General features: G+C 44.7%; 1 protein-coding gene across 1 annotated transcript in view; it reads right to left on the reverse strand.

Moving 5' to 3' along the window:
- The window catches only part of EGLN1 (egl-9 family hypoxia inducible factor 1), a 73,965-nt gene extending 60,574 nt beyond the window's left edge, over window positions 1-13,391 (reverse strand). The window contains exon 1 of the mRNA XM_061624490.1: window positions 11,837-13,391. Coding sequence (XP_061480474.1) covers window positions 11,837-12,808 — 972 coding nt within the window. The 5' untranslated portion in view covers window positions 12,809-13,391. The remainder of the gene's footprint in view (window positions 1-11,836) is intronic.
- Window positions 13,392-21,931: the final 8,540 nt, after the last annotated feature.

Genomic DNA, 21,931 nt, shown 5'->3' on the forward strand with positions numbered 1-21,931 from the left:
CATCCCCCAGAACCAACAGTCTGGGGGAACTCAACAGTACACCCGAGACCACCTCCGTCAGCTCAGCTAGGGAGTCTGTTGGGCAGTGAGGTGGGCGGTATACCAACAGAATCCCCAGTCTGTCCCGCTGACCCAACACAATGTGCAAACACTCCAGACCAGTAGTCACATGAACAAGGTGCTTGCAGAGGGAGATGGAGCTCCTATAGACCACAGCAACCCCCTCTCCCCGACCCTCAGGTCTACCCTGATGCTGGACCAGGTACCCTGGTGGACATAGCTGGGAGAGACTGACTCCGCCCTGCCCACCCACCCAGGTCTTGGTTATACATGCCAGATCGGCTGCCTTATCCACAATTAAATTGTGAATGAGGGAGATCTTATTATGCACCGATCTGGCATTTAGAAGCAGCATCCGGAGGCCTGAGAGCTGGCTGATAGGGCAACCAACAAACCTAAACTGACTGGTAGCAGCTCTTCAGGGTTGAAGACAGGTCTCTTTCTCAGTCTTATTCTGAGATGCTAAAGGTTGTACCTGGGATCTTTCACATGCAAAGTATGTGTTTTAGCTAAATTTTCTCTGGACTTGCCTCGTTTACTAAGAAAAACTAGAACACGTTGACTCTTCTGCTGTCAATGCCACATTCGTCTGAATTCATAGAAAAGCTGCCATTACTTGAAAATCCACAACTTCCAAGTACCCCTTAATTACAGTGCAAGGCAAAGAGCTAAAATTTTGGACTGACTACTAAGGCCAGCCAAAATGTATAGGGCTTTGTATAGGACTAAGGGAAATGGTGGTAGTGGAAGCAGCACCAAGTGGAAGGGTCCATGGGTGGCAACCCGCTGAATAAGGGTTTGCAAAACTGTCATTATGTGCAGCATTAGTTTGTGGATCCTTTATTATTTTTAAAAGAAATATTCAGAAAAAAAGTGTTCTGTACGGATGTTCACAAGCAATTAAGCTCTGTTCTGTTAAAAATATTATTTTTTATATTCTCTTATTTTATGTTAAAGCTATTTTAATGACTATCAATCTTTTATTAATCCTGGGGTTTGTAAATTGCCATGTACCTCCACCAGGCAAATTTTACTACCACTAGTCCTGTTTTTGTTTTAAACGTCAGACCACAAATGATTAACTTGTCTGTATGGGTAGGTTGACTTAGCCATTTGCAAAACAGTACTAAACTAAGCTTGAATCTTTATACATATTTACTGTCCTAATATTAAACATGTTAATACAGATTCCTCAAATTTGTGATCCGAAGCACCCTTTTCTTAACCTATTTAAAATGCAGCTGTCAGTGTCATCTTCCTTACACTTAGATGTTACTTATTGTAAGCCCACTATTCTGTATCTTGCACTTTGGGATGAGTGAGAAGAGATCTTGGTCCTCCTGTGTGTGGCAACCTTTCAAGTATTTGAAAAATGCTATCATATCTCCCTGTGATGTTCCTATATATTAGTGTATATATGGTAAGTGCTGGTTGTTTAGAGTATACATGGTAAGTAGTGAAAGAGGAGGGGGAGTGAATGGGCAATAGAATGCTTGATGATTGGCTGAATGTTTAAAATGGCTGACAGTATAAATGAAAGGATGACAGGTAAATCTGGGTGAATGTGAGGTGGTGAATTGTGGAATCTGGGGGGAGAAGAGAAAGAGTGGATTGCTTGGTGGGGTTTAGAGAGTTGTTTACCAGGAGGGAGGTGGAGTTTGGATTAGTATTGAGTAAAACCATATGCTTATGTGCCTTAAGAAGAAATCTTGTTAATCTTGTTAGCTTTGTTATCTGTAATAAATACTTAATTTGGTTTACCAAAGGCCTGATCCTTGGCTGGGGTTTCACAGACCAGAAGGGAGGGTAAGGTAATGACCAAGGCTGAAGGGGAACTGTAACAAATGGTGGCAGCGGTGAAGAGAATAACAATACCAGTATTCAGAGTCTCTGGGAATACTAGTATTGGGACGTTACTGGTGGTTGCCTAGCAGGGGGATCTGTTGAGATCTGTGCTAGAGCGGGGAGAGAAATCATAAGAGAGAGCGGTCCGGACTGGTGGAGTCCCTGGTGGTGCCTAGAGACAGGCAGTAACCACGAGCAGGTAGGAACCTGACAGGGAGAGCCAGGGAAGGACGCCTCACATGTGGTGGTAGCTGTGGGATACGAACAACAGAGAATCCAGATACGAACCAAAGAGAGTCCCAAAGACACGTGGTGACAAAGGAGACTACGTCACAGGTGTTGGCTGTAGCAGTGAGATACGAATACTAGACAATCCCTAATAGTTGTGTGGCAAACAGAAATAACAAAACAAGATTTCTTGTGAGAGTGACTGGCAAAGAGTGTGTGGCAAAGAGTGAGCGAACTCAAACACCATGGCTGAATACATAAAAATGAAAAGAGAGGAGCTGGTGGAGAAGTGCATAACATTCAATTTACCTCATGAGGGTAAAAGGGTAGATGAATTGAGGGTAGCACTTATAGGATTTGCAACTGCCCAGCAAAAACAACCTGTCAGAGAAGAGACCCCAGAAGGATATTTAAGCAATCCCGCTTATATAGAGTACTTGAGAGAGAAGTTGAGGATGGAAGGTGCAGAGAAGGAAAAACAGAGAGAGTTGGAAGCTGAGAGATTGAGGATGGAGGCTGAGGAAAAAGACAAGCAGAGAGAGTTGGAAGCTGAGAGATTGAGGATGGAGGCTGAGGAAAAAGATAAACAGCAGGAGTTGGAAGCTGAGAGATTGAGGATGGAAGGTGCAGAGAAGGAAAAACAGAGGGAGTTGGAAATTGAGAGAATGAGATTGGGGTTTGAGGAGAGGGAGAAGCAACGAGCATTGGATGCTGAATTACAAGTAGAAAAGTTAAAATTTGATAGAGAGAAATTTCACTCTGAGGAGACAAGGAAAGAGAGAGATGGAGCAAAAATAAAAATTACTCCGAAGAACTTTGCTGTCTATGAGCCTGGTCAAGATCCTCAAATTTACCTCAGCACCTTTGAAAAAGCAGCTCAGTTGTGGGGGCTACCTGAAGATAAATACATGCAGTATTTATCAAACCTGATTAAAGGGGAATTGGCTGAGGTATACCAATATTTCCCCTCAGACAAGCCCGTCACCTATGCTGAATTCAAAGAAGCAGTGTTTAAAAGATTCAGACTGGGGCCTGATTATTTTAGAAAGCTTTTCAGAAATTGCCAGATACAGACAGGGAGGTCTTTTGTGGAACTGGGAGCAAAGTTGATGGATATATTTGGAAAGTGGATGAGTAGTGCCAAAGCTCAGTCAGTGGAAGAGGTGAAAAGCCTCATGATACTGGATCAATTATACCATCAGTTACCACCAGAAATAAGGCTCCTGGTCAAAGACCGTTCCCCTACATCTGTGCAGGAGGCCGCAGAGATGGCGGATCACTTCGCCTCCAATAGAACTGGCTGGGTGGGGAAAACATCAAGAGAGTTTAAACCCAGACCATATAGTGCTGGCAGAAGGGATGTGGTACCACAGCGAGTGAGTCCTCCATTAAAATCTGAAGGGCACAGGACACCAGAGTGGATCTGTGCACCCTAAAAGTGAGGAGAAATTATGCTACAAATGTGGTAGACCAGGGCACCTACGTTTTCAATGTGAGGTTGCCAACCCCATTAGTAATCCTGCTCAGACAAGGGCAGTGAAAACAGAGCCCAAGGCGTTAGAAACAGCAAAAAAGGTTCAGTTTTGCCAGATAAACTGGACAGAAGTAACAGACCTTGATTCAAGTCTGAGAGAGGAAGTGAGTGTACAAGGGGCAACTTATTGGGCATTGCTTGACACTGGTGCCGCTCAGACGTTACTGAGGCCAGATTTAATAAAATCTGAGGTAATATTACCTCAGGAAACAGTGACTATCCAAGGAGTGAGGGGTCAACCAGAGAGTTTGCCTGTGGCCCTAGTGAAAATGGAATGGAGAGGCCGAAAGGGCCAATATAAAGTTGGTATTAATGCCCAGCAACAAGAACCAGTAATACTGGGAAGAGATGTTATGGGGGCACAGGGTAAAATATATGTAGTGACCAGACAGCAAATTGGCAGAGAAAAAGAAGCCATATTAAGGGGGGCTGAAACAAACAGGGTGGAATCTGTTAACCAGCCTCAGGTCACCATAGCAACCACTAGCAGGCCTGCTGAAGGAGACAAATTGTATCACCTGGTCTCTGGAGAAGAGACAGAGCCCTTCAGAGAAGAACTGAATAAGGATACCAGTTTGGATCAAATAAAAGAGCAAGCTCTGGCCCAACAGATTCCTTTCACTGACAAACTGAGGAATCAAGTTGTGTGTGAGAATGGGATTTTATATAGACTGTGGATGCCTGCTGAGAGAAAGGATGAATGTGAACCAGTGGAACAAATGATGGAGGTGGTGAAAAAGAATCTCAGTCAAGCACAACAGAACCAAAGTTACTGGTATGACAGAACAGCCAGGGAACGTGTGTATGATGTGGGAGATATGGTTATGGCGTTCATACCCAGGAAACATGACAAATTACAGGCTAACTGGGAAGGACCATATACCATCAGAGAAAGGCTTGACACAGTGACATATGTAATCACCACAGACCAATTAAACAAAAGCAAAGTGGTTCATGTAAATATGTTGAAGCCTTACCATACCAGGGATGCACAGGTGTTGCAAGTTACCTTATTCCCTGAGGGAAGTGGGCCTGAACTTCCAGATTTGGTACAGGAAAGCAAAGACAAAGGAGGGGTAGATCAAGTGGAATGGTCAGAGGAGGTAGAGGAGGAAGTAAAAGAAGAGATTCTGAGAGTTTTGAAAACCTATAGGAATCTCTTTAGCAACAAACCTGGCCGAACCAGTATAGCCAAACATTCCATTGATACTGGAGATCATGCCCCAATCAGATCTGTTCCGTACCGTGCGAATGGGAAAGTTTTGAATGAGATCAAAAAGGAGGTGGAAGATATGCTGGAATTAGGAGTGATCAGGGAATCCATCAGTCCCTGGGCCTCAAGTATTGTCCTGGTTCTGAAAAAAGATGGAACGACAAGGTTTTGCATTGATTATCGGCTAATCAATAAAATTACTGTCCCAGATGTGTATCCTATGCCTAGGGTAGACGCTATGTTAGAGTTATTGGGGGCAGCAACCATTATCTCTACACTAGATCTCTGTAAAGGATTTTGGCAAATGGAACTAGACGAGCAATCCAGAGCCAAAACTGCCTTCAGTACACCAGATGGGTTATATGAGTTTGTGACCTTACCCATGGGACTAAGCAACTCACCAAGTTCATTTCAGAGGCTAATCAATACTGTGTTGCGAGGCATGTCAGATTTTGCAGTGGCCTATATAGATGACGTGGCCATTTTTAGCAAGTCGGTGCCTGAGCATGTCCAACACCTGACAACAGTATTGGAGGCATTAAGAAAAGCAGGCCTCACAATAAAAGCTAAGAAATGCCAGTTTGGACTAAAGGAAGTAATCTATTTAGGACATAAGGTGGGGAGTGGGAAAATCACCCCCTTATGGAGCAAGGTGGAGGCAATACAAGCGTGGCCGATCCCCTTAACCAAAAAACAAGTAAGGGCATTTCTGGGTGTGGCTGGTTTTTATAGGAAGTTTGTGAGAAATTTTGGGAAAATAGCAACCCCCTTGCATGAATTGACCAAGAAGAAGTGTTCTGAGCGTGTGGTATGGACGGATGAATGTCAGAAGGCTTTTGATCTGCTGAAGCAAGCCTTGTGCCAAGGACCCATATTAATAGCATCAGACTATGAGCAACCATTCATTGTGGCTACAGATGCGTCAGACCTCGCGCTGGGAGTCGTCTTGCTGCAGGAGAGAGAAGGCACCAGACATCCAGTGGCGTATCTGAGTCGCAAGCTGACGCCGAGGGAGAAAAACTATTCGTCGGTCCAGAAGGAGTGCCTAGCGGTCGTGTGGGGACTGAACAAGTTGCGCCCATACGTGTGGGGACGAAGATTCACAGTGACTACGGATCATCGGGCTTTGTTATGGTTGCAGACTATGAAAAACCATAACACTATGCTGCAGAGGTGGTCCTGGGCCCTACAGGACTATCAAGTGGACTTCCAGTTCATCAAAGGCAAGGACAATGTACTGGCCGATGGACTTTCCAGGCAAGTGGCTGGGACTGCAGTGACGTGACCAGACAGAGCAACAAAGAAAGACATTTTCCCCATAGAGACTTTTATTTGTTAACGCGACGTATAAATCCTGGAACAGGAATAATACTCTGCAGTTGTTTAGGGGGGGGGGGGAATGTGATGTTCCTATATATTAGTGTATATATGGTAAGTGCTGGTTGTTTAGAGTATACATGGTAAGTAGTGAAAGAGGAGGGGGAGTGAATGGGCAATAGAATGCTTGATGATTGGCTGAATGTTTAAAATGGCTGACAGTATAAATGAAAGGATGACAGGTAAATCTGGGTGAATGTGAGGTGGTGAATTGTGGAATCTGGGGGGAGAAGAGAAAGAGTGGATTGCTTGGTGGGGTTTAGAGAGTTGTTTACCAGGAGGGAGGTGGAGTTTGGATTAGTATTGAGTAAAACCATATGCTTATGTGCCTTAAGAAGAAATCTTGTTAATCTTGTTAGCTTTGTTATCTGTAATAAATACTTAATTTGGTTTACCAAAGGCCTGATCCTTGGCTGGGGTTTCACAGACCAGAAGGGAGGGTAAGGTAATGACCAAGGCTGAAGGGGAACTGTAACAAATGGTGGCAGTGGTGAAGAGAATAACAATACCAGTATTCAGAGTCTCTGGGAATACTAGTATTGGGACGTTACTGGTGGTTGCCTAGCAGGGGGATCTGTTGAGATCTGTGCTAGAGCGGGGAGAGAAATCATAAGAGAGAGCGGTCCGGACTGGTGGAGTCCCTGGTGGTGCCTAGAGACAGGCAGTAACCACGAGCAGGTAGGAACCTGACAGGGAGAGCCAGGGAAGGACGCCTCACACTCCCCTCCTCTTCTCAAGGCTAAACATGGCCAGTTCTTTCCGTCTCTCCTCATAGGGCTTTGTTTCCAGTCCCGTGATCATCCTTGTTGCCCTCCTCTGAACCTGTTCCAGTTTGTCTGCATCTTCCTTAAAGTGAGGTGTCCAGAACTAGATACAGTACTCAAGATGAGAGCTAACCAGTGCAAACGAGGGGAACCATACCGCTGTTATGCAGCCTAAAACAGCATTTGCCTTTTTTACAGCCACATCGCACTGCTGCCTCATAGTCAGCTTGTGATCAACGACAAATCCAAGATCCCTCTTGCATGTAGTATCACTGAGCCAAGGATGCCCATCTTATAACTATACAATTGGTTTCATTTTCTTAGGTATAGAACTTTGCACTTACCCTTGTTAAGTGTCACTCTATTATTTTCAGCCCAATGAGCCAGCCTATCAAGATCATTTTGAATGTTGTTCCTGTCATCCAGAGTATTAGCTATCCCTCCCAATTTTGTATCATCTGCAAATTTGATAAGCATTCCCTGCACCTCCTCATCCAAGCCATCAATAAAAATGTTGAAGAGCACTAGCACTTCCTGGATGGCTACCTCAACAACTCCCAGATGCTTAAGCCTGGATACACGTATAGACAGAGTCTCACAAATTTTGAACTGAACACTAACAGTTGAATCTTATATACGCATATTCAGATTTAAGCCCAAATGAGTTTAATGGGACTTACTCCAAGGGAAGTGGGTATAGGAAGTTTCACATTATCCACTAATACTGAACTACTTTCTCTCCATGACATTTATTTACTGCTAACAGTCAAGGATTATCAATACCTTGGCACAGTCATTAACCAAAATGGAGATAATAGTCAAGAAATCAGAAGAAGGCTAGGACTGGAGAGGGCAGCTATGACAGAACTAGAAAAGAACAATGCAAAGATGTGTCACTGAACATTAAAGTCAGGATCATTCAGACCATGGTATACCCGATTTCTATGGATGTGAAAGTTGGAAAGTGAAAAAGCGGGTAAGAGAAAAATCAACTCGTTTGAAATGTGGTGTTGGAGGAGAGCTTTGCAGATACCATGGACTGCGAAAAAGACAAATAATTGGGTGTTAGAACAAATTAAACCAGAACTATCACGAGAAGCTAAAACAATGAAACTGAGGTTATCATACTTCAGACACATAATGAGAAGACATGATTCACTAGAAAAGACAATAATGCTGGGGAAAACAGAAGGGAGTAGAAAAAGAGGAAGGCCAAACAAGAGATGGATTGATTCCATAAAGGAAGCCACAGATCTGAACTTACAAAATATGAACAGGGTGGTTTGTAACAGATGCTATTGGAGGTCGCTGATTCATAGGGTTTCCATAAGTCGTAATTGACGTGAAGGCACACAACAACAACATTAGTGTGCTAGATGCTATATCAGAATATAAATGTAATGTGGTCCCTGCGCTATTTATAACCTACATTAAATAATGGTTATGATAGCTGTCTAGAGTATACAGAATCAGCATTTAAATAGGTTATGCTGCCCACCAAATCTATGTTCATGATGTCAGAAGAGTCAAGATGAAACGATAGCCAAATCTTTGTTGTTATAGAATATTGTGGCCCTATTTTACTATGTAAACTGCTTTGAGAACATTTTTTAAGAGTGGTCTATAAAATATTCTAAATAAATAGTAAACCCTGTCCCCCCCTCCCCCTGATCACAGAGCTCCAGAATTCACAACAAGAAATCAGAGATGATATCTTGCCCCTCAACAGGTCCAAGATGTAGAAAGGTGGAGTAGGGACACGTCACAGTGAGTGAATTTATAGGGCCTTTCCCCCTAATGCTAAAGTTCTGATGACTCAGCATCCTGTGATGCTCAGCTACATTAAATCAATATGCTCATATTTGAAATGTCATGCTAAACTAATGCCAAACACTGTTGTACAATTATAGTTTTCATTGATATTTAGCAATGATATAATTTTGCTAATTTTGTATCATTCAACTGAAGCAAGATAAACATGCAATTAAACATACATATTTAACATACATACATATTAAACTGGACATACATACATATTAAACATACAATTAAAACTGTAAAAAGCCAGTTTTATTTGCATGTTCTGTGTGTGTGTGTGTGTGTGTGTGCGTGTGTGTGTGTGTGTGTGTGAGAGAGAGAGAGAGAGAGTGTTCTGATTAAGCTGCTTCCTATTAAAGGGTCGTGATACATGTTGCTAAGACAGCAAAACTATCTGGCACATGCACTAGTTTCAGACATCAATCCTAATTAAATTACGCTTACCCTATTGGTTACAGGGGAGAAAGAAGCAATTGTGGAATAGTCCCAGATACTACTGATAGTTCCAGCATCTCCAATAAGGTTAATACAACCACAGCAGAGAGAATTTCTGATATAATATCCAGTTACAACTTAGTTCAAGCGACTACATGTAATACTGACAGCATTTGTATGAGGAAACACATACTTAACACATACTTACTTAAAGTTATTGTTAAGTAACACAAAGCAGCAGATTGGTTGAGGAAAAATATTTTTCCTTGCCTGATGAATTCTGGAGAACTCAAAAGTCTGTCACAATGTTGTGACATTTTTCATTAGTTCTAATAAAGATATTGAACAACGGGGATTTTGGACTATAGAGCACAGCTACATTTGCTTTTTATAATTACTGTCAATGACGACATTTAGTAGTGTAACATGTAACAGTGTTTCTGTAATCAAGGTATTTAGTACAAAGCTTAATATAAAGGATTTCAAATATCAACTTATTGAAATAGTGCAAAACAAAACAGTCAGGGTTTAAGGGGATGCTGAGCACTAAAGTTTTGATGAATCAAATAATAGAGGATAGTGTTATATTATCATATAGTGCTGCAATGCTTCTGGCATCAGATGCTTTCATTTGATGGCCAGCCTATTCTGTTTTAAATGCAGGGAGGGGGGGAGGGAGAGAGAATGTTTATCACCTACACCTCTACTACATATATCTATAGGTAATATCTATAGGTGTATAGGTAAATTGGAGGAGAGGCACTGAATTATCCATTAATATTTTTGAACTTGAAATGCTTAAGATTAGGTGCAGCAGATAATCAACAGTATTCAAGGATAGTTTATTTCAAAGCTAACTTATCAGGTACACTAAGTGAGGAACTGAGCACCCTCAGTTCTGAACAAGACAATCAAAACTATGATTTAGTAGTGTCACAAAATCCAATACTGCACCATACACTGCTATATCATCATTTCATTAGGACCATCTTTTTTGTGACATGTGCTCCTGGACTATTGGACTCTGTGAAGCTTTACAATTTTCAAGAAAGTTTTTAGTGCTTAAAAAAACCCTCTGACTATAATACTTCCACTTTTGACAAGGTAGAAGTGAATTGTGATAAACTGTTAGCCATAGAACTGCCACAGGTTAGCGGACTACAAGCTTCTGCTGGGACTGATAGATTGACAGAGGGTAAAAGCTCTTTATGGATTGACCGATCCTACATTACAATTTCCATGATCATACCCATATGATTTGATTAGTAAGCAGCGTCAACTTACTGGCGCCTCCCTACAATCATTGATTGAGTTTATTTATATGACACCTTTCTACAGCATGCTGTGCCCAAAATGGCTCACAACAAACATTCAAAATATCAAAATACAAAGCGCTGGGGGTGCAGAGAGAAGCAAGTTTACAAAAGCCAACAATAAATTGACAAAAACAATACGACAAAAATCAACAATTTTTGCAAAGACAAACCTGTGTAGCATAATAGTAATAGTAATATTAACGCTCTACGTGGGGCTGCCCCTGAAGACAGTTCGGAAACTGCAGCTTGTGCAGAATGCAGCGGCCAGATTTTTAACGGGGACCAGATGGTCCGACCATATAACACCGACTCTGGCCCGCTTGCACTGGCTGCCTGTTTGTTTCCGGGCCCGATTTAAAGTGCTGGTTTTGACCTATAAAGCCTTACACGGCATAGGACCACAATACCTGTTGGAACGCCTCCCCCGTTATGAACCTGCCCGTACACTACGTTCATCATCAAAGACCCTCCTCCGGGTTCCTACTCATAGGGAGGCTTGGAGGATGGCAATGCGGAAAAGGGCCTTTTCTGTGGTGGCCTCCGAACTGTGGAACGATCTCCCGGAGGAAATACGCCTGGCGCCATCGTTAATATCTTTTCGGCACCAGGTCAAAACTTTTCTTTTCACCCAGGCTTTTTAATTAATTATGTTTAGTATATGCTGACATTGTTTTAATTTTTAATAATTTTTAACTTTTTATATGTTTTATATTGATACATGTCTTGTACTTTGCTATTTCTTGTCTTGTGAACCGCCCAGAGAGCTTCGGCTATGGGGCGGTCTATAAGTTTAATGAAATAAAATAAATAAAAACTGCACAGGGAATCAATGGAGTAATCACTGATGTCTACAATCTATTGTCTTCTCAACATTCCTCCCCTGTGGACCTGAAAACATGATATGAATAGGTCTGCTTGAGTTGTAGGCAAAAACAAGGTTTGCCAGCAAGCTCTACTAAGTTTAGCATTAACTGTGCATTAAGACAGCTATATTAAAGAATTTGAGAAGTCTTTCTAAACACACACACCGGCCATTTATCAATCACAAACGATTTGAGAATCTTGCTTTTAAGCTGCTCTGAAATAATGCCTGAAAATATGTGCCTAGGGAATTCAGAAGAAGGAAGGAGATGCGACTATATCAACAAGTAATAAGAGACCAGTAAACACCGTAAACCTCGCAGCATGTGGAAGGTTTAGAGATGCCACTATGGGATGGTGAGAGGGAAGAGAGGGTATCACTCACTTTCGTCCTGCCATTGATTTTGTAGTTGCCCAGCTTTCCATTGCAATGACGAATGAGATCGTCCATACTGTTCATGAGCTTCCCGATGGTCTTGCAGCCGGGCTCCTTGCCTTCCACCCACGTGATTTTGTCGCCACGGATGTCCCTGGAGGAGTCACTCTTCTGGCTGACGAGCTGCCCGTCGGTGAAGCGCCCAGTGTGGTGCAGCGCACGCACCTCCTGCTCGATCTGCCCGCCCAGCTCCTTCCCAAGGAACTCGTCTACTACGCAGATGCCGTGCTTGTTCATGCAGGGCACGATGTACTCCAGCGCCAGGCGCTGAGGCACCAGCGACTTCATCTGCCCGTTAGGGCGCAGAGACGCCTCTCCAGTCAAGTTGGATTTATCCCGGTAGAGGAGTCCCGCCTCCCCGGCTAGAGCCGCTCCAGCCACCACCGCTTCCTTGTCCTCCTCTTCCTGCCCTTGGGCCTCTGGCGCCACTTTGGCAACGTGGTTATTCGTTACCACCACTGCTGGTGCGTTCTCTTCCGAGGAAGTGTCCGACTGCGACTTGGCTGGCAGTGCCGTTACCTTCTTGGTTGATGCTGCTGCTCCTTTCTCGCTTTCCCCTCCTCCTGCGGCGTGGTGGCGGCCGTGGCTGTGGCCCTGGTGACGGTCGCTGCCGCCACTTCGGTGCTCAGGAACGCCCCCTCCCGTCGCCGCGACGGCACTGTCGCTTCCCCGGCAGATCAGCTTATGCTTCTTCCAGTCCTGGCGCTGATGCTCTTTGCTACAGTAGAAGGAGCTGCGGCAGCGCCCGCAACGCAGCAGGTTTTCCATCTTCCCGCACAGTTCGCAGTATTGCCGGTCCCGCTCGCTGCTGGCGCTGCTGCTGCCACCACCGTTACCGCCGCCTCCTCCACTACCACCACCTTGGCCGGCCCCACCGCTGCTGTTGCCGTTGCCGCCACTCCCACCGCTGTCATTGGCCATGTTGTTGCGTCCCCCTCCTCGGTCGCCCGTTTCTCCGCGGCCTTAGAAAGGAGAGGAGGCGATGTCTCACTTCATCATGGCCGCCCCAAGTCAGTGCTATGCCGCGGCCCCCGCTGCGTCGCCCGCCTCCCACTCGTCTCCTGGTGGGCGGAGGACAGCCACGAAAGCCTAATGCCGCCGCCGCTGCTACTGCCGCCGCTCTCTTGCCCTCCGCCTCGAAGGCTCAATTCTGACGCTGCCTCATAGCAGTCTCGGTGGCGGGCAGAAGGGTAAGCTCTCCCGCCGAGACTTTCTTTTATTCCCCTAAGCCTGAGAGAGAGAGAGGTTTCCCGTCTCCGCCGTCTGCCGGCGCTAGTCCCTCTATGTCTCGCTCTCTTGCTGTTGCCTGAGCTGAGCGGGGAGGAGTTTGCGCCGCCACTCAGTAGCTCCGCTCTGCACGTACGCCACTTCCAGTCAGTCAGCCTAAGAGGGGAGGGGGCTGACGGGCGAGCTGACGGACTGGCTGGAGCGCGCCTGCCCTGATGCGGGCGGGGCAACAAAAGTGAAAGGGAGTCGGGGACACCAGCAAAGGCGGGGTGGGGTAGAAGGGATACTGTGATGTTCTTGCTTGTAGGGTAAATATGGTAAGTGCTGTTTATATAGAAGACATATGGTAAGTGGAGTGAAAGAGGAGGGGGGAGTACATGAGCAGTAGAATGCTGGATGATTGGCTGAGCGTTTGAATGGCTGGGAGTACAAATGGAAGAATGACAGTTGAATCTGGGTGGATGTGGGGAGTGTGGAGAAAGAGGTGTTTGAGGGTGGAGGTCAGGAGTGTGGAGAAAGAGGGAGTTGGAGTTCTGGTTAATAATAAGTCAAGTACAAAACAGGAATAGATGAAACCATACGCTTGTGAAACATTCTAAAACTAATCTTGTTATTTCTGATATTTAATAAATACTTATTTGGTTTACCAAAGACCTGATCCTTGGCTGGGGGATATACATACCAGAAGGGAGGGCAAGGTAATTACCGAGGCTGAACAGAAACAGTATCTAATGGTGGCAGCGGTGAAGGGAGGAATAATAACAATTCAAGTATCCAGAGCAACCCAGAGTTGTATGCGTTATCTATAAAGATACAAGGGGGGTGGGAACACCATAAGCACGCAGTCACAAAAGTAACCAGCTAGAGAGAGACTCAGGCAAAGTCTCTGGGAGTATTGGTTATAGGACGTGACTGGTGGTGCTGCCTAGCAGGGGGATCTAGTGAGATCTGTGCTAGAGCGGAGTGAGAAACCATATAAAGGACGGTCCGGACTGGTGGTATCCCTGGTGGTGCCTAGTGAAAGGCAGTAGCCACAAGCAGGTGGGAACCTGACAGGGAGAACCAGGGAAGGACGTCACAAGTGGTGGCTGTAGTGGTGGGATTCGAACCCTAGAGAGTCCCTAAAAGTGGTGTGGCTAAAAGAAATAACAAATAAAGATTACTTGTGAGAGTGACTGGCAAAGAGTGTGTGGCAAAGTGCGAGTGAACTCCTAAAAACATGACTGAATATATAAAGATGAAAAGAGAGGAGCTGGTGGAGAAGTGCATAACATTCAATTTACCTCACGAGGGTAAAGGGGTAGATGAATTGCGAGTAGCATTGATAGCATTCGCATCTGTTCAACAAAAACAACCTGTCAGAGAAGAGAACCCAGAAGGGTACTCAAGCAATCCCGCTTATATAGAGTATTTGAGAGAGAAGTTAAAGTTGGAAACTGAGAGATTGAGGATGGAAGGTGTAGAGAAGGAAAAACAGCGGGAGTTGGAAATTGAGAGAATGAGAATGGATACTGAAAGGATGAGAATGGGGTTTGAGGAGAGGGAGAAGCAACGAGGATTGGATGCTGAGATACAGGTGAAAAAGTTAAAATTTGAAAGAGAGAAGTTTCATTTTGATGAAACAAGAAAGGACAGAAATGAAACCAAAATAAAGGTTACACCAAAAGATTTTGCGGTGTTTGAACCTGGACAAGACCCACAGATTTACCTCAACACCTTTGAAAAGGTAGCTCAGATGTGGGGGCTACCGGAGGATAAATATATGCAATATTTATCAAATCTGTTCAAAGGGGAATTGGCAGAGGTATACCAATATTTCCCCTCAGACAGGCCCGTCACATATGCCGAGTTTAAAGAGGCAGTGTACAAAAGATTAAGACTGGGACCTGACTACTTTAGGAAGTTATTTCGAAACTGTCAGATCCAAGCAGGGAGGTCTTTTGTTGAACTGGGAGCAAAATTGATGGACATATTTGGAAAGTGGATGGGAAGTGCCAAAGCTCAGTCAGTGGAAGAGGTGAAAAGCCTCATGATACTGGATCAATTATACCATCAGTTACCACCAGAAATAAGGCTCCTTGTCAAAGACCGTTCCCCTACATCAGTTCAAGAGGCCGCAGAGTTGGCAGATCACTTTGCCTCCAATAGAACTGGCTGGGTGGGGAAAACATCAAGAGAGTTTAAACCCAGACCATATAATGGTGGCAGAAAGGATGTGGTACCACAGCGAGTAAGTCCTCCAATAAAGTCCGAAGGGCACAGGACACCCCAGAGTGGATCTGTGTACCCTAAAATGGAGGAGAAATTATGTTATAAATGTGGTAGACCGGGGCACCTACGTTTTTAATGTGAGGTTGCCAACCCCATTGGTAATCCTGCTCAGGGAAGGGCAGTGAAAACAGAACCAAGGGAGTTAGAAACGAAGAAGGTTCAGTTCTGCCAGATAAACTGGACAAATGTAAAAGACTTTGATTCGAGTCTGAGGGAAGAAGTGAGTGTGCAAGGGGCAAATTATTGGGCATTGCTTGATACTGGTGCCGCTCAGACATTACTGAGGCCAGATTTGATAAAATCTGAGGTAATATTACCTCAGGAAACAGTGACAATCCAAGGAGTGAGGGGTCAACCAGAAAGCATACCCATGGCCCTGATAAAATTAAAGTGGAGAGGAAAGGAGGAAATATGTAAAGTAGGTATTAATGCCCAACAACAAGAACAAGTGATACTGGGAAGAGATGTTATGGGGGCACAAAGAAAAATATATGTGGTGACCAGACAACAACTTGGCAAAGCAAGAGAAACCATGTTAACAGAGGCCGAAGAAAACAGGGTGGAACCTGTTATCGAGCCTAAGGTCGCCATAGCAGCTCCTGGCAGGCCTGCTAAAAGAGACAAACTGTATCAAATGGTCTCTAGTGAAGAGGCAGAGCAGTTCAGGGTAGATCTGGATAAGGATGCAAGTTTGAAGCAAATGAAGGACCAAGCCCTTACACAAAAGATTCCCTTTACTGACAATCTGAGGAATCAAATTGTGTGTGAGAATGGGATTTTATATAGACTGTGGATGCCTGCTGAGAGAGAGAATGAATGTGAACCAGTGAAACAATTGATGGTACCTAGCAAATACAGAGCCAGATTGCTAGAGGTAGCCCATGATGTCCCATGTGCAGGGCATCTTGGAATAAAGAAGACCAAGAAAAGATTGGCTGCACACTATTATTGGCCAAATATTTCTAAAGACGTAAAACAATATTGTTTATCTTGTGACATATGCCAAAAGGTGGGGAAAAGTGGAGTAAAGACAAAAGCACCATTGAAGCCCCTTCCTATAATAGGACAACCCTTTTATAGAGTGGGAATATATTTGGTGGGCCCTTTTTCCAAACCCACAAGGCATGGCAAGAAATATCTATTGGTGGTGGTGGATTTTGCCACCAGATACCCAGACGCTGAAGCACTAAGATCCGTGGAAGCCCCTGTAGTGGCAGAGGCTTTATTAAAAATCTTTATGAGACTGGGTTTCCCTCATGAAGTGTTGACGGATCAAGGCAGTGTATTCATGGGAGAAGTGATGCAATGTATGTGGAAGTGTTGTGGTCTAAAACATTTAAAGACAACTACTTACCATCCAGCAACCATTATCTCTACCATAGATCTGTGTAAAGGATTTTGGCAGATGGAATTAGACGAGCAATCCAGAGCCAAAACTGCCTTCAGTACACCAGATGGGTTATATGAGTTTGTGACTTTACCCATGGGACTAAGGAACTCACCAAGTTCTTTTCAGAGACTAATTAATACTGTGTTGTGAGGCATGTCAGATTTCACAGTGGCCTATATAGATGATGTGGCCATTTTCAGCAAGTCGGTGCCTGAGCATGTCCAACACCTGACAGCAGTATTAGAGGCATTTAAGAAAGCAGGCTAACTATAAAAGCCAAGAAATGCCAGTTTGGGTTGAATGAAGTGATCTATTTAGGACATAAGGTGGGGAGTGGGAAAATCACCCCCTTATGGAGCAAAGTTGAGGCAATACAATCGTGGCCCATCCCCTTAACTAAGAAACAAGTTCGGGCATTTTTAGGTGTGGCTGGTTTTTACCGTAAATTTGTCAAAGATTTTGAGGAAATCGCAACCCCCTTGCATGAGCTAACAAGGAAAAAGTGTGCTGAGCGTGTGGTGTGGACGGATGAATGTCAAAAGGCTTTTGACCTTCTGAAGCAAGCCTTGTGCCAAGGGCCTGTATGAATAGCACCAGATTACGAGCAACCATTCATCGTGGCTACGGATGCATCGGACCTAGCGCTGGGAGTCGTCTTGCTACAAGAGAGAGGAGGCACCAGATATCCAGTGGCGTATCTTAGTCGCAAGCTGACATTGAGGGAGAAGAATTATTCGTCGGTCCAAAAGGAGTGCCTAGCGGTCGTGTGGGGAATGAGCAAGTTGCGCCCATACGTGTGGGGACGAAGATTTACAGTGACGACGGATCATCGAGCATTGTTATGGTTACAGACTATGAAAAATCATAACACTATGCTGCAGAGGTGGTCCTGGGCTCTACAAGATTACCAGGTGGACTTCAAGTTCATAAAAGGCAAGGACAATGTATTGGCCGATGGACTTTCAAGGCAGGTGGCCGGGACTGCAGTGACGTGACCCAGACGTGGGTGCAAAAAAGACATTTTCCCCAAAGAGACTTGTTTTTTATTGTTAACGCGTTGTATGAATCCTAGAGCAGGAATAATACTTTGCTGTTATTTTTAGGGGGGGGGAAATGTGATGTTCTTGCTTGTAGGGTAAATATGGTAAGTGCTGTTTATATAGAAGACATATGGTAAGTGGAGTGAAAGAGGAGGGGGAGTACATGAGCAGTAGAATGCTGGATGATTGGCTGAGCGTTTGAATGGCTGGGAGTATAAATGGAAGAATGACAGTTGAATCTGGGTGGATGTGGGGAGTGTGGAAAAAGAGGTGTTTGAGGGTGGAGGTCAGGAGTGTGGAGAAAGAGGGAGTTGGAGTTCTGGTTAATAATAAGTCAAGTACAAAACAGGAATAGATGAAACCATATGCTTGTGAAACATTCTAAAACTAATCTTGTTATTTCTGATATTTAATAAATACTTATTTGGTTTACCAAAGGCCTGATCCTTGGCTGGGGGATATACATACCAGAAGGGAGGGCAAGGTAATTACCAAGGCTGAACAGAAACAGTATCTAATGGTGGCAGTGGTGAAGGGAGGAATAATAACAATTCAAGTATCCAGAGCAACCCAGAGTTGTATGCGTTATCTATAAAGATACAAGGGGGGTGGGAACAGCATAAGCACGCAGTCACAAAAGTAACCAGCTAGAGAGAGACTCAGGCAAAGTCTCTGGGAGTATTGGTTATAGGACGTGACTGGTGGTGCTGCCTAGCAGGGGGATCTAGTGAGATCTGTGCTAGAGCGGAGTGAGAAACCATATAAAGGACGGTCCGGACTGGTGGTATCCCTGGTGGTGCCTAGTGAAAGGCAGTAGCCACAAGCAGGTGGGAACCTGACAGGGAGAACCAGGGAAGGGCGTCACAGATACCACGCGCGGTTAGGGACTCTACCCCCCCTTCAGTTTCTTATAGAGGAGGGCTTGGTGAGCGCAGCCACATGGCCCTTATTTTGAAGGGAGGTTTTGCTGTCTTAGAGTAGAGAGGTAGGCAGACTTCAGGCAGGACGGATCTGCTTTGTTTTTTACGAGAACCTCGAGGTCCTCCAGCCAGAACTAGTTGAAAAATGTTGTTGGTGGTAGGGAAATTACATGGAGCAGACTATCGTTCAGCACATGCTCAACTCAAGAATTTGTTTTCATTGCCAGAAATAAACTGAGTTTTTCACATACACACAAAAAGCATACCTGATTTCCCCCTCAAGCTTTCCTGACAGAGTAATCTAACTGAAAATAAAGAAGAATGTCAGTTGTTGCTTTTGTTAAACCTTTGGAAGTCAGAAACTCTTGCTGAACTACTGCAAAGCAGCCAAAGATCTACTAATACATCGAGATCTACCTTCTGCCCAGTCCTTTTTTAAAGGAACAATGCTGCTAATCTGAAGATGCAGTGAATATATTTTGTAGTGGATAACACCCCTTGGACCCCCACAAGTCCAGCATCATACAGCATATAGAACGAACCTCCCTTAATCCCAAAGACTGAAGGCACGGCACATGCAAGTAAACAGTATGGCAGTCTTCTAGTCTGAGGTTTTCCAGTCACAATCAGCTATATTTATGGAGCAAACCAATGTACTGTATGGGAATCTGCCAGGTGGCATTGTTGTTATATGCCTTCAAGTTGATTATGACTTATGGCGACTCTATGACTCAGCAACATACAAAAGCATCTGTCATCAGTCACCCTGTTCAGATCTTATAAGTTCAGGTCTGTGGCTTCCTTTATGGAATCAATCCATCTCTTTTTTGGCCTTCCTCTTTTTCTACTCCCTTCTGTTTTCCCCAGCATTATTGTCTTTTCTAGTGAATCCTGTCTTCTCATGATGTGTCCAAAGTATGATAACCTCAGTTTCATCATTTTAGCTTCTAGTGGCAGTTCTGGTTTAATTTGTTCTAACACCCAATTATTTGTCCTTTTGGCAGTCCATGGTATCCGCATGCTCTCCTCCAACACTACATTTCAAATGAGTTGATTTTTCTCTTACCCACTTTTTTCACTGTCCAACTTTCACATCCATACACAGAGATTGGGAATACCATGGTCTGAATGATCCTGACTTTAGTGTTCAGTGATAACTCTTTGCATTTGAGGACCTTTTCTAGTTCTCTCACAGCTGCCCTACCCAGTTCTAGCCTTCCTCTGATTTCTTAACTATTGTCTCCATTTTGGTTAATGACTGTGCCAAGGTATTGGTAATCCTTGACAAGTTCAATTGTCCTCATTGTCAACTTTAAAGTTACATAAGTCTTCTGTTGTCATTACTTTAGTCTTTTTGACGTTCAGCTGTAGTCCTGCTTTTGTGCTTTCCTCTTTTAACTTTCATCAACATTCATTTTAAATCATTACTGGCTTCTGCTAGTAGTATGATATCGTCTGCATATCTTACATTATTGATATTTCTCCCTCCAATTTTCACACCTTCATCTTGGTCCAATCCTGCTTTCTGTATATGTTCAGCATATAGATTAAATAAATAGGGTGATAAAATACACCCCTGTCTCACACCCTTTTCTATTGGGAACCAATCAGTTTCTCCATATTCTGTCCTTACAGTAGCCTCTTGTGCAGAGTATAGATTGTGCATCAGGACAATCAGATGCTGTGGCACCCCCATTTTTTTTAAAGCACTCCATAGTTTTTCATGATTTACACATAGATTCACAGAGATCGGGAATACCATGGTCTGAATGATCCTGACTTTAGTATTCAGTGATACATCTTTGCGTTTGAGCCAGGTGGCGTAGGCAATACCAATCTGCCAGCGCAAAAACAGCTACATCCAAACTCTGCTTAGTGGTAGCTCAGAGGGGCTGTGGCTGGGGAAACGGACCCAGCTATTCCACCCAGCCTGGCAGCGTGCAGAGTCCCAGACATACCATGAGGGAGATGTCCAAAGCATCTCAACGGATCCATTGTTCTTTTAGAGTGACAGAAAGCAGGGAGGTGCATTACAGAAGGTCCCTTAACAGCTGTGGATAGGCTCCATGGCATTGAGGCAGCTTTTAGGTACCATGGCTGCCCTGGCAGCACCCTGGGATGCCAGTTACTCTGACAGGTCCCACCATAAGTTACCACATCACAGAGCTGTCCAGCAACCTGGGCCTAATAACGTCCAGATGGGCCCATACAGCTGTTTGTAGTGCTGGGATGCTCTGTCTGGAGAGGGGAGGGCAGACGGGGCATATGGCATTTGCCCCATAGCCCTTGCCCATGGACCTGTGTCTCCCTCCACAGGGCTACTCGGCATAAGGCCTCATGTCACCACTCAGCTCTATACCTAGCACAATTATTGCCCCATCCTCTGGGCCTATGAGCTGGACCAACAGGTGTGCTTGGAAGAAGAGGCACTGTGCCATCCCCCAATGCCTGCGGACCCATCCCTGTCCAACATGGAGTGCATCCAGGCCTTCTGTCTGGACAGGGAGGCAATCAAGGCGCTGTGTCACTGTTGGCAACCTCAGGCTGGCTTCCATCCAACACCTTGGTTCTCCACTGCTACTCTGCACATTCTCTTCCCATCCATATGTCCCACCATGGGCTTAGCCTCTCCAATATTGAAAACACATGAAACACCATATTTCATTTGATGCCACAACTGGACATCAACCCTCCCTTCTGATCTGAACAGAGGAGGGGTACAAAGAACTTCTTTCTGTGAACAAGCACAGCAGCAGCTGATGTAGTTGCCTTTTTTCCATTGATTGGGGGGGTGATGGGGAACATGCCTGCATCATTTTGTGGTCCTATCTCTTTCTGCTCTTTTAGATGTGGCTGTCAGCTCTTCACTGAGACAGCAGTGTCAGTGGGGGTGCAGGCAGGGCTGGAAATTCCTTGGTAATTGCCAGGCCGTAAGTCCTCAGCAGGCAGCTTGGCTATAAATCTGCCAGGTTAGCGAGCAGGAAGCAAGATAAGGGCAGAGGCCGTTCGAAGCTTACGTGCCAAGCCAGAAATCCAGAAGAGACGTCAGTGAAGGTCCGGGTCTAGTTTGCCGAGAGATCAGTCCAAGTCAAGGTTCAGGGGATAGGAAGACACACAATGGTCACGCCTGACGTTGTAGTCAGCAACACGCTGAAGCCAAGGTTTGACTTTCAAGGAGCAGGTTTGTCAGCAGGTG

The sequence above is a fragment of the Rhineura floridana genome, chromosome 4 (genome assembly GCF_030035675.1).
Source record: "Rhineura floridana isolate rRhiFlo1 chromosome 4, rRhiFlo1.hap2, whole genome shotgun sequence".
Classification (NCBI taxonomy): domain Eukaryota; kingdom Metazoa; phylum Chordata; class Lepidosauria; order Squamata; family Rhineuridae; genus Rhineura; species Rhineura floridana.